This window comes from Alosa alosa, chromosome 14 (genome assembly GCF_017589495.1).
Source record: "Alosa alosa isolate M-15738 ecotype Scorff River chromosome 14, AALO_Geno_1.1, whole genome shotgun sequence".
NCBI classification, from domain to species: Eukaryota; Metazoa; Chordata; class Actinopteri; order Clupeiformes; family Clupeidae; genus Alosa; species Alosa alosa.
This window is the reverse complement of record NC_063202.1, coordinates 5477272-5492825: the sequence shown is the minus strand read 5'-3', so window position 1 is coordinate 5492825 and position 15554 is coordinate 5477272. Positions and strand designations below refer to the sequence as shown.

General features: G+C 43.5%; 1 protein-coding gene across 1 annotated transcript in view; it reads right to left on the bottom strand.

Moving 5' to 3' along the window:
- The window catches only part of LOC125307151 (serine/threonine-protein kinase BRSK2-like), an 89977-nt gene extending 78888 nt beyond the window's left edge, over positions 1-11089 (bottom strand). Inside the window, 1 exon segment of the mRNA XM_048262980.1 lies at positions 10645-11089. Coding sequence (XP_048118937.1) covers positions 10645-10735 — 91 coding nt within the window. The 5' untranslated portion in view covers positions 10736-11089.
- Positions 11090-15554: the final 4465 nt, after the last annotated feature.

The following is a 15554-nucleotide window of genomic DNA, read 5'->3' as shown; positions in this document are numbered from 1 at the left end:
GCTTTGCAGCAATTAGACTAATTCAAGACATACTCCCTCCGATGACCATATCAGAAACATGCCACACACCCTTGCCCTGGTGCTTGAGATGTTGTTGCCATGCTGTCATGACTACAAGTTTGCCATACATCCTAACATGATGTCTGATGCATGTAACATATATTATAGCACCTTGCCTAAAGCAGTCTGGGAGAATCTTTGCAGTAGAGCTTATACATGTATTATATCATTAGCCAGGTGCATCATGCACAAAAAAACAAGGAGATGTGTCTACCTGGAGAATGATGACAGTCAGTGGTTAAACATGTTCATGAACAAAATGCCATCGGTAGCTTTCAAAGACAACTCTAAGGTAGCACTGTAATATCCCTCCATTTTGATACAACACAGTACTGCAGGCATTTAAAATAAACTCATGAACACACACACACACACACACACACACACACACACACACACACACACACACACACACACACACACACACACACACACACACACACACACACACACACACACACACACACACACACACACACACACACACACACAAATGCCTTTGGCAGCACCTGCTGCTACTAATACATGAAAAGTGAGAACACCTTTCCTATAAACTTCTCTTATGGGTGCGTACTCGCGTACACACCCATGCATGCGCTCATGCACACACAGATACACACACGGTACCTGTCACAGTATCATCCCAAGTGGAAGTAATGTCAGCTTTTCCCCCTCACACTTCCCTAATCTGATTATGCCACTCCATTGGACGAGACCACAGGCAACACACACACACACACACACACACACACACACACACACAATTACATACACACCATCTGTGGGTGTTAGAGGCCCTGACATACTGAGAGAAGATCTCACACTTTAACAGCCAAAGGCAACTCAGCAGTCCCTTTCAGAAAAGACATGGACAGACATGCATAAACATAAACACACACACACACACACACACACACACACACACACACACAGAGAGTTGCTCTGTCTGCCTCTGTCTTATAACCGCACTGTGCACAGCCAAGCACAGAAGACTGTGGTCACAACAGCTAACACGCTCTGCGGCGGCTTAGAAACTGAAGGCTGAGTCTTACTTACAGCCTATGAGTCAACTCAAACGAGCTAATGCACTGACCTGATACCTCCTCGGAAATCCAATTGAGCCTCAACACCGAGATCATTACGCCTCACTTATTCAATTTGACCATGCACCTGGGCAACCAACAAAAACTGTCTGCAGCCTCTCTTGTTCTCGGGAGATTACGTCTAACCCAGTGACTCTTACAAGATGTGTCTGAGGACATCACTTCACAAAAGACCCACACAGCCAGATGCTGAAGAGAAAAGACGAGTGTAACACCTTTTGAGGGAGACAGGAGAGATACTTGAGGTTGGAATCATGCTCTGGGCAAAACTGGATTCCTTCTCATTTTCCCAGAGAGGAGCAACAGGCAAAAAATGTCATCTGGATGTTCAGTTCACTGGGGTCTTTACTTTTAGGTCATTTACTTAACCAAGCCATGAAGAGTGTCCATATTCCCATATTTCATGGCCATTAAAGTATGTTTACATGTCCATATGTACATTAAGTTTTTTTGTCTACCTCTACAAAACCAGAAGTGGATGACCAACCAATGGTAATATCCCCCCACACACACACACACACACACACACACACACACACACACACACACACACACACACACACACACACACACACACACACACACACACACAGACACACACACATTCACAAGTAATGCACTTGAATCGTCTGTAGGAGTAATTAAGGCTGATATTAGCACCCAGCACACAGGCAGTGGGATGCAGCCCTAACGAGCTAACGCCCAGGGCTAACAAGCACAGCTCTAAAATAACAATCACGCTCTCGTTCTCCAGGGTGTCCCAGTACATCAAGACAAACGGGGAGGGGGAAATAGAGAAAATTAAGCCCAACCGATTTTTTCCTTGCTGGATGTGGGTGATGATTATAAACACAGTCTTTGTAGGGCTTAAAAACTGAAATCAACTAAAAGGGAATATTCCTCTTTTTTAAAAAGTGGTGAGTTTTTTTTTTTTGCAGCTGTTTCAGCAGCTCCGAGGAGAATCTTCTAAAGGCCAAACATCTTCTTCATCCTCTTCTTAGGAGATGACTGAATGTTGAAAGGCTTGATGAAAATAAATTAACTGAGTGGAAGAATCACACAAACTCACACACCCCACCATAGACAGACCAACACATCTACATACATACACACACAGAGAGCCTGATCTGTGGAAATGGCAGTAAGAAATCCATGGGGTTGCCATGGAAACGAGAGCCAGCTTGCTCTAGCAGGAAGCCCCGCCGACTGGTGACTTACTTGCAGGCAAGCGGAGCCGGTGTGAAAACCTCTGTTGGTCCGGGTGCCTCAAGGCAATGTCTGAACTAAGAACCAAGACTAGCCAGACAATTCACGCTTTATATGACAGGCAACACTAACAAAGCAATAGCTCAAAATACGAGAGCGAAATCAACCAAACACAGTCACAGCCCTGCAATTTATTTGTGTATTCTTTTAGACTCTGCATGATAAATAGCTCTCCAGACAGCTTATGAGCACACGCAAACAGAAACACAGAAACACACACACACACACACACGCCGTAAGGAGGGCACCAGGCATCGCAGATCAGAGATGGACACAAAGAGCTCAACCATCTGGGGTCTTACAACCCCCCAGCACACACACACACACACACACACACACACACACACACACACACACACACACACACACAGACAACCTGCCACAACACTCTCACACACGGCCACCCACCTCCCCCCTTATTCCATGGTTTAATGCTCTAGCAGTTGCATGTCAGATTACACCGGTCACCAGTCAGCTCAAAACCCAACCCAGCACCCACCCAGACCGGTCACCAGTCAGCTCAAAACCCAACCCAGCACCCACCCAGACCGGTCACCAGTCAGCTCAAAACCCAACCCAGCACCCACCCAGACCTGTCACCAGTCAGCTCAAAACCCAACCCAGCACCCACCCAGACCGGTCACCAGTCAGCTCAAAACCCAACCCAGCACCCACCCAGACCGGTCACCAGTCAGCTCAAAACCCAACCCAGCACCCACCCAGACCTGTCACCAGTCAGCTCAAAACCCAACCCAGCACCCACCCAGACCGGTCACCAGTCAGCTCAAAACCCAACCTATACCTTACAGTGCCGCCATAGCTTTTGGATGGATGTGGCTGTTTGTACATCACAAATGGCATGTTTTGTGTGTGTGTGTGTGTGTGTGTGTGTGTGTGTGTGTGTGTGTGTGTGTGTGTTTATAAGTGTGTTTGTAGATGAAAGTATAAACTCTGTGGGCCAGATGCAGTAATACTTTTGCGCCCACTTCAGGCAAATTTGTTTCGCAACGTACACGTAAAAACATGGTGAGGTATGTGCAAACAGGTTATTCACCCCGAGGGAAATTTTAGATAGGAGGAGAAGTGTAAAATATCCCCATTTGTTATTACCCTATATGTATGAAAACTGCCCATGCCCGTGAAATATTTCTGCCTTGTAAAAGCAGGTGTTAATCCAAATTGTGGTTAAATGCGTCGATAGAAAGAGAAACTTTCAAAGACAACATAGAAGAGAAACTTTCAAAGACAACAGAATAGCTAATTAGAGCACCAGTTTTGCGTCTTTGTACTGTATCAAAAGCAACCTTAACTTTCGTTGGCCTTTCGAATGTCTTACTTTCATTTTCACGTCATCCACTTAAACTTTCCTACTTGCTAGTTTGAGTAGAACTACTGCTCTTTATTACCTTCGTGCTTGTTATCATCTTATCATCTATTGTATTATTTCATGATCGCTAAACGTTTTGTTCCTTTTAATGTTGTCATCAGTTAATTTTGACTGCGCTTGTGATTGAAGTATGCCGTTCAGTTGTAAACAATCGCAAATTGCGGTAGGTGGGTGAAGAAAAGCGCTGATTACCCAATGAACTACAGGTTTGATAAATACAACGTAAACTGAAGTCACAGCATGCGGTTTCTGTGGGTTGGCCATGGTGCTGAAATCGCTACTTTCGCCAATACGTACATCTGGCCATGTGTGTTTAAACGTGTGTGCGTGATGTGTGATGTATTTGCTCATCGAACAGAATCAGAGGTCATTTTAAAAACTAAATGGGTGTCAAATAATCATTTGGGCTATAACTCCACACATACACACACATGCACAGATGCTTACTTTACATTACAGCTGGATGAAACGACTAGTCTCATCATCTAAATGCTTTCTTCAAATTGCATCATAGCGACAATACAACCAGAGTCGCACAGTCATGTTACCACAGACACACAGTACCCTCTGGGATAACACACTCTCTCTCTCTTACTCTCTCTTTATCTTTCTTTCTCTCTCTCCCCCTCTTTCTCTCTCTCTCTGTCTATCTTCCATCCTCTCTTCTTTTCTCACGCATTTACGCACAAACTTAGTTGGTTTATTAGCATGATGAAACTTGTGTTAGGCTTAAGGAAATGACATCAAGAGCAAAAGCTCCCCAGAAAACTTTTTTTCTTTTCCATGGCACTTCTCTGGCACGCCGCAAGTCGCTGACATTAACAGATTAGCTTACATAAAACTTGCAGCAGGTAGGAGTACATGCACTGATATATACATGTATATCCCAGCAGGGTAAGTCGTTCCCCACTCAGACCCACTGAGACCTTCATGTAAGAAAGGGCTCTTTTGTGTGTATGTGTCTCTCTGTCTGCCGTTGCCTCTGTGTGTGTATGTGTGTCTGTGTGTGTGTCTGTGTGTGTGTGTGTGTGTGTGTGTGTGTGTGTGTGTGTGTGTGTGTGTGTGTGTGTGTGTGCGCGCATTGGGGAGAAGGGAAAGGGGGTGTGGGATCGAACTGCTGCTGTCTGCCTGTGATCTGTTGCCTGCAAGGCATGCCTATTGTGTGTAAGTGTGTGAGAGAGAGAGTGAGTGAAAGACAGAGAGAAAGACAGAGAGAAAGAGAGAGAGAGAGACAGAGAGGTGGTGGGGGGTATGAAACCATGACAACCATCCGCTGCTTCCCAGCATTTTTACTAAATGAGAGCCAGCAGCCGAATGGGACAGCTCTGAGAACAAGAGGCTTAAACCCCTCAGAAGAAACACGCACGCACGCACGCACGCACGCACAGCACTCAGATGTAACACCTACGGACAACAAAGTTACTCTGTCAAATTCAGGCCCAAATATACTGTATCCAACTGCAATACAACACCATACCACTAACTTGGTGACTTAGTATATAACATTATAATTTGACACCAACAGGTCCTGTTGTATGGTTTCAGACATAAACAGCTGTATGTTTGTGCCATGCCTGGCTAAATATCATCTTCATCTAAAAAGACACTAAAGTTCAACTTACAACCCTACACCCTGGCTGGACGCAGATATTCCCAAAGCAGCCACCCCCCAATACAGAGGCCACTGTTGGCACTGACCTAAAAACAACTGGATTGGCAGTGACTAATTAGCTTGCACACATGCCCTCATTCACTTCCACTGATTTGCATGAATTTGGGTGGACATCCAGTGAGGATGCAAGTGAACGGGAGAGCGTGCCAGCTAGCCAGTTACCAGTTTGTCTTATTGACGTTCTGTTACAGTTATATTGATAGGCTGGGCATTCAGTCAGTAGATCAGTATATATCAGCAGGCATTCAGGCTAGCCACTGCAGCTAATAGGCTCACGTTGTGCCAGTGAATCCAACCACAACCAGAGGCAATCAAATTACTGTAAAGCACTTACACACTATGTCTACATCTACCAATGATGAACCTTGTTATGACTGGAGTGATTATGAATACTGGGCCATTTAGTATATTTGAATATACGAGTAAGACGGCGAAGGAGGAGGTTATAGAGAAAAATAAAGGATGAAAGAAAGAAAAAAGAAAGAGAGAAAGAGAGAAAAGTGGAGTGATTATGGATACTGGGCCATTTAGTATATAATAAAACAATAATAATAAAACAGCTCTTTGCCCAGCAGAGTTTCTGAAATGTATGCTGCTGTCTTTCTCTCTCTCTTTTTTCTTTCTTTCTTTCTTTCATCCTTTAATTTTCTCTATAACCTCAGAGAGAGAGAGAGAGAGAGAGAGAGAGAGAGATCTAATGGCAGGCTATGCAGTGGTGCAGTCCTCTGTGATGCAGTTTAACTAGCGCTGCAGCTGCTGCGATAAAGCTTAAGACTGACACGCTAGAGGGACCAGGAGGGAGAGAGGGAGATCAGGAGAAGGAGAAAACGAAAGATGAAAAATGAGTGGAGAAAGGGATACGGAAAGGAGAGGGAGTGTGTGAGAAGTCAGAAAGAGAGAGACACAGACTGAAAAATGAGGAATGAGAGGTGAGGTCCAGCCATGCATGGTGTGCACTGAGGAGAGAGAGAGATAAAGAGGTTGCAATTTAGCTTCCATATGCCGTGTTTGCAAGAGGTCAGAGAGTTAGGAAAGACAGCAGCATACGTTTCAGAAACTCTGCTGGGTAAAGAGCAGTTTTATTATTATTACTTTATTATTATTCTATTTATTATTTATTATTACAAATCTTACACTACAAACTAATTATGTCCTGCACTCAGCCACGTGTTAAGCAAGTGGTATGCTCCTCCGTGCAAATTTGCACAAGTCAAAGACGTCCCAATTGTTGGGAAGCACACGAAACCCCTCAGATGACGCAGAGGGGGAGAAAGGCTAGGCAATCAAGAACATGGGTAGATAGATGGAGTAAAAATAATAAATAAAAAGTTCTATGGAGATGTGCAAAAGTTGGAGAAAGTCAGATATGTGTGTGTGTGTGTGTTGACTTGTGATGAAATAAGAAAATAAATAAAAGGTCTGTAGCATAGGGAGAGGGATGTAAAAATGCTAAAAGTCAAGTAGGTGTGTGTGTGTGTGGGGGTCATGAGTGCTGAGGAGTGAATGAGTGCAAAGTCAGTATAGTGTGAGTTCAGAGTTGGGAGATGTTTGAGAGTGCTGAGGAGTGAATGTGTGCAAAGTCAGTATAGTCTGAGATCAGAGTTCGGATGACCTGGGGATTAAAAACTTCTCCTGAGTCTCTCAGTTCTGGCTTTGTGACTACATAGGCGTCTTCTTGATTTCAGCGGTAGGAATAATCCATTGTTAGGACGAGAAGAGTCCTTAAGAAACTTTTGGGCTCTTAGGAGTACTCTTCTGGAATAGATATCTTGTAGAGCAGGGAGTTGAGTTCTTTTTGTGAATTTGTGATCAACATGGCTTTGCCCTAGTAGTACTGACCAGTTGCTTCCAAAGAGATTTCAGTTGGACTTCCAGGACAAATCAAACAGGTAATTTTATACTGCATTACAGCAATAGGCTAGCCTGACGAGCCAGACCCACATTAAAATGTAGGGTCTGGGCCATACCTGTCAACATTTAGCTTTCCAAAAACGGGAGATTTTTTTTCAGGGGGGAGGGGCGTCAGTGTTTGTACGGGATCAGTGTTTGCATATTTAACATGTTTCATACACGTGTTTCAACACTGCATTTCGGTCGTTGCTTTTACCTTACCATTACCTTATGCATGCCAGTTATGTATCCACCAGCTGCCTGTCTGCAGCCTACTTCCAAAACTCCAAAGCTGCTTGCTGTCTGATTTGGTTCCGAGGACACAAGTTCAGTGTATCAACAACACTCAATAACAGTTTATGTGATGTGTTAATCAATTAAATTCCCAACAATTTCACAACAGCTAGTTCTGGAGTAGGCCATTCAACTAGCCTGCTTGCTTACGAGATTCAGGCTGCGCACTGCCCAGTCAGCACCCGCTGCCTTATTTGGGTTTTGGGTTGCCAGGTTTTAAACCTATGACAAAACGGTTGAAATTAAAAGTAAGTGATTGTGTATGTGTAGGGTGTATTTCATACACAATCTGGCAACCTGGGAGATGTCAGACTAATAGAAAAAATGAATGGATCAATGATTTTTCGCAGTGCTCAGTCCGAGGGGCGGGATCGGTTGTCTTTCAAATTCCCTCTGCACGCAATAGGACAGTGGCAGCGCTATGAGTCCCATGCGTTTCCCACCAGCGGAGCTAGTTGGCTAGTTCAAACGTTTGCCTACTTAATAAAAGCTTAACTCGTGTCACACTGTTTGCCAGCAGCAACATCCATCTTATTTGTTTTCAAGTAGCAGGGAATTCAAGCCAAACCGTTGCAACTCTGCCATCAATCATTATGTTAAGCCCGCCTAACGACTCTATACACGATTTGATTGGCCTGATAGAAGTTTAATTTTTCGAGCTCACAAGCCAACGGAGAGTTGCTAGACTAGCCCTGGAAGCAAATGTAATTTGCTGCCGCTAGGGTGCGTCTAGATTTCTAGGCTAGCAATAGGCAAGGCAATTCAATTTTATTTATACAGTGCAATTCATACACCAAGGTAATTCAATGTGCTTTACACAGACAGAAACAGAGAAGAGCAAACAGAAATAAAAGCAAGAATCTAAACAATATATAGCCCAGTATGTGAATGGGTCTGTTCATTCATTTATTTTTACTAGGCTTCTGAGGAACATAGTAAGAAAATTAGATCACTGCTAGAGTTGGGTGTCAAAACTGCAGATAATACCATCACAGTTACACAGTTATGTTAAGGGCAGTTAGACATAACACATTCCTTGTCACTGACCACCACAATGGAGAGATACACATGTGTGCCTCGGTCACCAGATCATTGTCATCCAAACTGCTTTCCTCCAGTATCTAAGCAGCATTTATGCTCATTTGTCTGAAAATGTACCTTTAGTCTTTACATTATTTTCATCAGAGACTCTATCCAATTCAGGAATTTGAGTGTAATCATTAGGTCTAGCATCAGGTACGTTTGTGCGCCTTAACCTCTCTGAAGTGTGTTATACTCTGAATGGAATGAGCTGGTTGGCATAAACACAAATATACCAATCACAGATTTGCTTTTGCCTCTGAAAATTAAATGTATTTAATTCACTGCTTCTATATCTGGGCCCATTACCCTCATTGCTGTTGTGTAATTTGTCACCTAACCTGGCTTGATTTAGAGGATCCTGTCTCCAGATACCCTGTTTAAAAATGCAGGTGTGTAGCCCAGGCCAGCTAACCATGGCTGGCTGGTGTATACCTGCTTGACATGTTTCAGAGACAGGCAAATATCACTGGATTAAAGGAGGCCTACATCCGTTCCAAGGCTTCCCCTAGTGCTCCATTCACAGGCCCTGCCAGTACTGCACCCCCTCTTTCAAACTATTATCCCTCTCTCCCCTCCCCCCTTCCCTTCATACTCCTTTTGTGACATATGGGCTTTCCTCAGCAACAACAGAGAAGCAGCAATCAGTACCAGTGGCCAACAACACAAGAATGTAGACAGCGCTATACTGTATCTATTTCACATGTAATACGGTTTTACTGTTAGAAAGAAATGTAGTGATTTAAAAAAAATCACAATGATTCTAGTTTAGTCTTTAATTAAATCTCAAACTCTGTATAACCTAGTGTTCCTTGGAGAGATCCGATTAATTCGTAGTTGGCTAGGCTGTAACGTCATGTACGCTGTCCTTCAGTGGCCCGTGAAAAGCCTACAGAACAAGGTGTTCACACAATCTCAACTTGCAGCAATAACCACCAACTCAGTTGTGTGCATTCTATTAGATTCTATTTACTAAACCAAACACATCCACGCAATAAAATCGATTACATGTGTGGGTTTATCCTAGGCCTCGCCAGCTGGGTTGGACAGAGATGGTACCACCGCATATTGTGGTTGCTGGCGAAAACAGATGGACAACTAGAGAAGTCAGAGAGAAAGCCCCCTTTCTCACGGCGTCAGAACGTCACCCCACTGTCAGAGAGCGACAGAAGGGAGGGCTTCTACAGTTCATATACAGCATCACGGAATTCATCATATGCCGCAAGCCATGTCCATGTCCACACATTAAAACTTCATTTCAGTGTTTTAGCCTGCTCAAGTCGTGGCCTGTGTCAAATCAGTGCACCAAAAAAACAAAAATTCCCCGATAACACGTATTACAAACGTGATCCCAAATTGAGACGCTTCAGTACAAGACCACTGATATCGGTACCAAGTTACGTATGATTTGGACGGTTCCCTAATGCGTTAATGGACTGGTTTCTAACACTGTTTTGTCAGAACATGGTCGGCTGTGCAGCCCGTACTGGTAGGGAACACGTCCCGTTGTCTGGTAAATAGGGATTAACGGCATTATGTCTCATTCAGACGAAAGCCAAGCAAGCTGACAGTTGCACTACTTTGCTTGATGCATTGATAACGAGCCTCCTAACATAGCTAATGTGTCCAAGTTTAAATTTCAAAGAGCAAACATCCTGCCAGTGGTCACGACCACAAATCGTGTGGAGCACATTTTAATTATGTGCATTCACTGAGTCGCTGAACCATGAACGACCTGCCAAAAATCGCACATTCAGCCCTACGGCTACGACCTGAGTGTTTCATATGGTACTGTTGCCAGATAGAGCGCACCAGCGCATCCGCATCCCAGCGCGAGGAGAACAGCATCCTGGCACTGTAAATGCCTACAAAAAACGAAGAGAAGGACCTACCTGTCTGCCCTTTTCCTAGGGTCTTTTCCAAGCGATAGGGTCCCACGTAATTGGCATGTTGGGCGCTACCTTCCCTTGCCGATGTTGACATGTTTGCTTAAGGTTTACGCCGAGGTTCACGAAGGCGTTAAATAGGTTACTGTGTCTTTTTTGCACCGACAGCAGCAGTGCCCTATCCTCTCCAGCCCGATCAGGTTGGTGTTTCGCTCGTTCGATTTGAGTTAGGTAGTTCTTTCACACCGCGTCGCCCTGTTCTCCTTCGCTATAAGACGCTATTAGATACAATTGGCATTGTGTGGAGCTAACGTGCGTAGCCTCTCTTTGCCTGCGTCGGTGCTAGGGAGCAGGGAGAGCTAGCCTTGCTCGCATCAGCACTGTCGAGGCGAATGCTCACCGATGCTCCAAACACAGTACACTGATTGACGCAACATTCGACAAAGCAGCGTCTGTCCTGACGCCTGCGCAGAGGAGCAACACGGTTTGAGATCCGCAGAACAGAAGTTGGGCTGATGCACGGTCCGGGCCGTGCCGGGCGGGGCTGGGGATCACCAATATGCCTCATCGTCTACCTTTTACTTTCTAATGTTCTTTCCACACTTCTTTCAGGGTTTTTTCTTGTGATACCTTTTGTATTGGTATATCAGATTGTCTACAATAGTTTTACAATAAACACTGTAACTAGCGTTCACTTCATCTATTATCATATTTTCCTAGATTGTCACAGATGCAGCGTTTCACAGCACTCACCTTGAGAACCATTGCTCTGGGAGCTGATTACCAAACGTCAGCAGGTGTGTCCAGGTAGTCATATGTTACTCTTTCTCTCTCTATACAAGAAAAAAAAAAAAAAACAAGCACACATTTTACTGTGTATAGCCTACAAACAAGTACTATACTATAGTGTTACATTTTGGGTTCTTCTCATGAATGTGGAGAGGATGAGGTTGTTAATGGCAAAACGCAGGCACGCAGGCTCTCCTTCACCTCACCCCTGCAGCAGCTGACAGGCTTGTGCCTAACGCCTTCCACAAAGATCTGTCTGCCTACACATTGCTGCAGCATGCTCTCAATTAGCATGGACCTTTCAGGGCCTTGCCTCACATTGTGACAGTAACCTGGACCACTGTCTCCTCAACTGACCATGAATTAGACTTGGTTGCCAAATGAGGCAAGTCTCAATTCCTTGTGGTTCCCAGTTGAGGAGCTCTTGCTAATGCAGGGGTCAGCCCCCGAGTGAGCCATGGAGGAGGGAAGGGGGTTGTCCTGTGAGGACATTTGTTCTCTACATTTTGCCCATCCAGGTGTAATGCGTACACATCCATACACACACACTTGGAGCAGTGAGCTGGGTGCCCACACACACTAGGACCTACACATCCGGAGCAGTGGGCAGCCCTTAATCCGGCGCACGGGGAGTGGTTGGGGGTTAGGTGCCTTGCTCAAGAGCACCTCATCCATTAATGTGGATATGGGAGAGCTGTTTTAATCACTCCCCCCACCCACATTTCATCATCAGTAGGCCACAGATGCCCCAATTGATGAGCAGTCATCAATATTATATTATTATTACTATTATAATAGCTGTTATTCCTGAGGAGATGGGTTTTTGGCCAGGTGTAAGGGAGTAAGTGTTCAAAAAAGAGCTCACTAAGACAGTCAGGTGTTTCACTTCAAACATGCTCAAAGGCTTTGAAGTCTTGGAGAACATCTGTACAGGAGGGGCCCTCTCTCTCCCTTTCTCTCAATGTCTGCGCCCCCTCTCTCTCAACCTCTAAGACCCTTATTTATTCATAACACATTCAGCACCATAAAGAAATCTTACCATGCTCAACAGTCAGCATACAGTAAGCATTTGTGAAATAAATATATATATAGGGCTCACAGAAGGTTGAAAATATGTGTCTTTTGTTTTGTTTGGGTAGTCATAGTACCTTGTAAGAAGGATCACACTTCTATGGTGGATTTAGACTATACCAGAGGTCACCAACCACCACTGCATTTGAACCTGATTAAAACTCCGCTGTCCTGTCCTGTCCGTAGCCACGGTAACCACCTCAAACCAATAATAAGACTCCTGGGAGGGGAGAGTGACAGATGTAACCCTGCCCCCAACATACAGGCAGACGCGCGCACACACACACACACCCACACACACACACACACACACACACACACACACAGATCATGTGACATACATAGTAATGCTCAAAGATAAGTACACATACGTGGTACTAGGCACACAAACATGTGCATACACACACATGCAAACCCACACACACATGCATACAAACACACACACATACACACACACACACACACAAATAATAACCCATGTAATGAAACATGTTCACCCCTAACCACTTGTTCGGAGAAGAGGGCAGACTTTGTCATTGGCTGCTCCACATACGACGGTCTCAAAGGGGCTTGCCATTTATTAATTGTGTCTCCCCCCACAACTTTACTGCTATTGTCTCAGTAGCACGGCTCGTGACCTCACCAGCTAAATCAATCTCTTTCGCTGTCCCTCCCTCTCCTCACGTCAGCCCCTGACAATAGCGCACCACAAACAAAAGGCCACACCGCTGGTGTGTGGTGTAGCAACTGTGGTAAAGGCACCACCTAAGCACTTCATTTCATGATTTCTCAAAGTGGTGCTTTTCACATTTTTACATATTATTCACATTTGTCATGGATGAACGTGAGATAGCAGAGATGGGGTAAACACAAGAGGGGAAAGGTGAACAAAGAAACAAATGAAGCTAAAGATTTATTGACTATGTAATTCGTATATTGGTTGGGCAAGGCATGGATTGAGACACACAAAAAATCAAACCTTTGACTTTACCTGAAAAACTGGCTTTTGTTACAACCTCCAAGCCTCTCTTGAAACAAGACAACCAGTAAATGTAAATATGTTACAACCCCAAAACAGAAAAAGTTGGGACGTTGTGTAAAATGTGAATAAAAACAGAATGTAATAATCTGCGAATCTCTTAAACTCATAGTTACTTGCAAAAAGGACACAGACAGCATATCAAATGTTGAAAATTACAAATTTGACTATTTTATGGAAAATATATGTTAATTTTGAATTTGACACCAACATGTTTCGAAAAAAGTTGGGGCAGGGATAACAAAATGCTGGGAAAGGTGTGTAATGATAAAGAAAACAAAAGGAGGAATGTTTCACAACTAATTAGGGTAACTGGCAACATGATTGGGTATGAAAAAGAGCATCCCAGAGAGGCAGGGTCTCTTAGAAGTAAAGATGTAGGGGTATTCATCACTCTGTGTAAACCTGTGTACACAAATGATGAAACAATGTCATTTTAATGCTTCTTAAGATGAACTTGTGAAGTATTTGGGGAGTTCATCATCTACAGGACATAATATTATTAAAACATTCAGAGATTCCAGAGAAATCTTTGCAAACAAGGGAAGGAGCTGAAAAACACATTGGATGGCGGTGGTCTTTTGGACCTCAGATGGCACTGCATCAACACCAGACATGTTTCCACACCTGTCATTGTATGGGCTCAGGACAACCTCTGATAACCATTGTCTATGTGCACAGTTTGATACTCAATTCAAAAACTGCAGCCAAAATTTTAACAACCAAAATTGTATTGAGACACGATACAGAAAATACCACCGTCTTATCTTGGCCTGAGCTTGTTTAAAATGGACTGAGGTAACATGGAAAAGGTCCTGTGGGTAGACCAATCAAAATTTGCCATTATTTTTGGAAATCATGGACTCATCTGGGCTAAAGAGGAGAGAGCCTATCCATGTATCCAACCTATCCAACTTGTTTTAGTGCTTAGTTTGAAACCCAACATCTATGATGGTGTGGAGGAGCATTAGTGCCTACAGCATGGGCATCTTGCACATTTGGCAAAGCACAATCAATTCTGAAAGATTTATACAGGTTTTGAGCAACATATACTGCCATCCAGGCAATATCTATTCCAGGGAAGACCTTGAATATTTCAGGAAAACAATGGCAAAATTAATTCTGCACATATTTAAATCGTATTTATCCATAGAGGAAGAGTCCATGTGCTAAAATGGCCTGTCTGCGGTCCAGATTTGTCAAATTAGGTGCATAATGGAATGAAAAACATGACTAAGAATACCGCATACTGTTGAGCAACTAAAATCGTGTATTGGGGAGTAATGGGACAACATTTCATTCTCAAAACTCTAGCAAATAGTCTCCTCAGTTCCTAAACATTTACAGAATTTTGTTAAATGAAGAGGTGAAGCAGTACAGTGGTAAACATGCTCCCGTCCCAACTTTTTTTGAAACATGTTGCTGGCATCAAATTCAAAATGAACATATATTTTCCATGAAATAGTCCAAATTTTCATTTATTATTTCATTAACATTAGATATGTTGTCTGTGTCCTTTTTGCTGCTAAATATGGGTTTACGAGACTTGTATATTATCACATTTAGTTTTTATTTGCATTTTGCACAACGTCCAAACTTTTTCTGTTTTGGGGTTGTAGATAATTGATATTCATGATTGTGTGGTTAACCATGTTATTAGGATGTTTTTTGTTAAAAGAGCATTTGATATTGTCTTGAATATTTGTTTCTGAGGGGTCCACTGTATAACCTTAGCATTCTCTAAACATTAGATGATGAAACAAACACAGTTTTTACCACAGTGAAACATACTGTATGTTGTTTAGTGTGGCATCACCACATTTAGTGTTTTCATTAGTAACTATGGTGCCTGAAGTTGTGGTAACGCCCATCTTACCCCTGCACCAGTGTTCCATGAAACAGTAAGGTCCCATTTGCCACACTATTGTTCTGCTGTGCAAGGCTGCATGTGTCTGTTTTACCTGCTTTGAAATTGCAGTCCTTCTGTTGGACCTTTGGATAAGGGAAGATTTGGTTT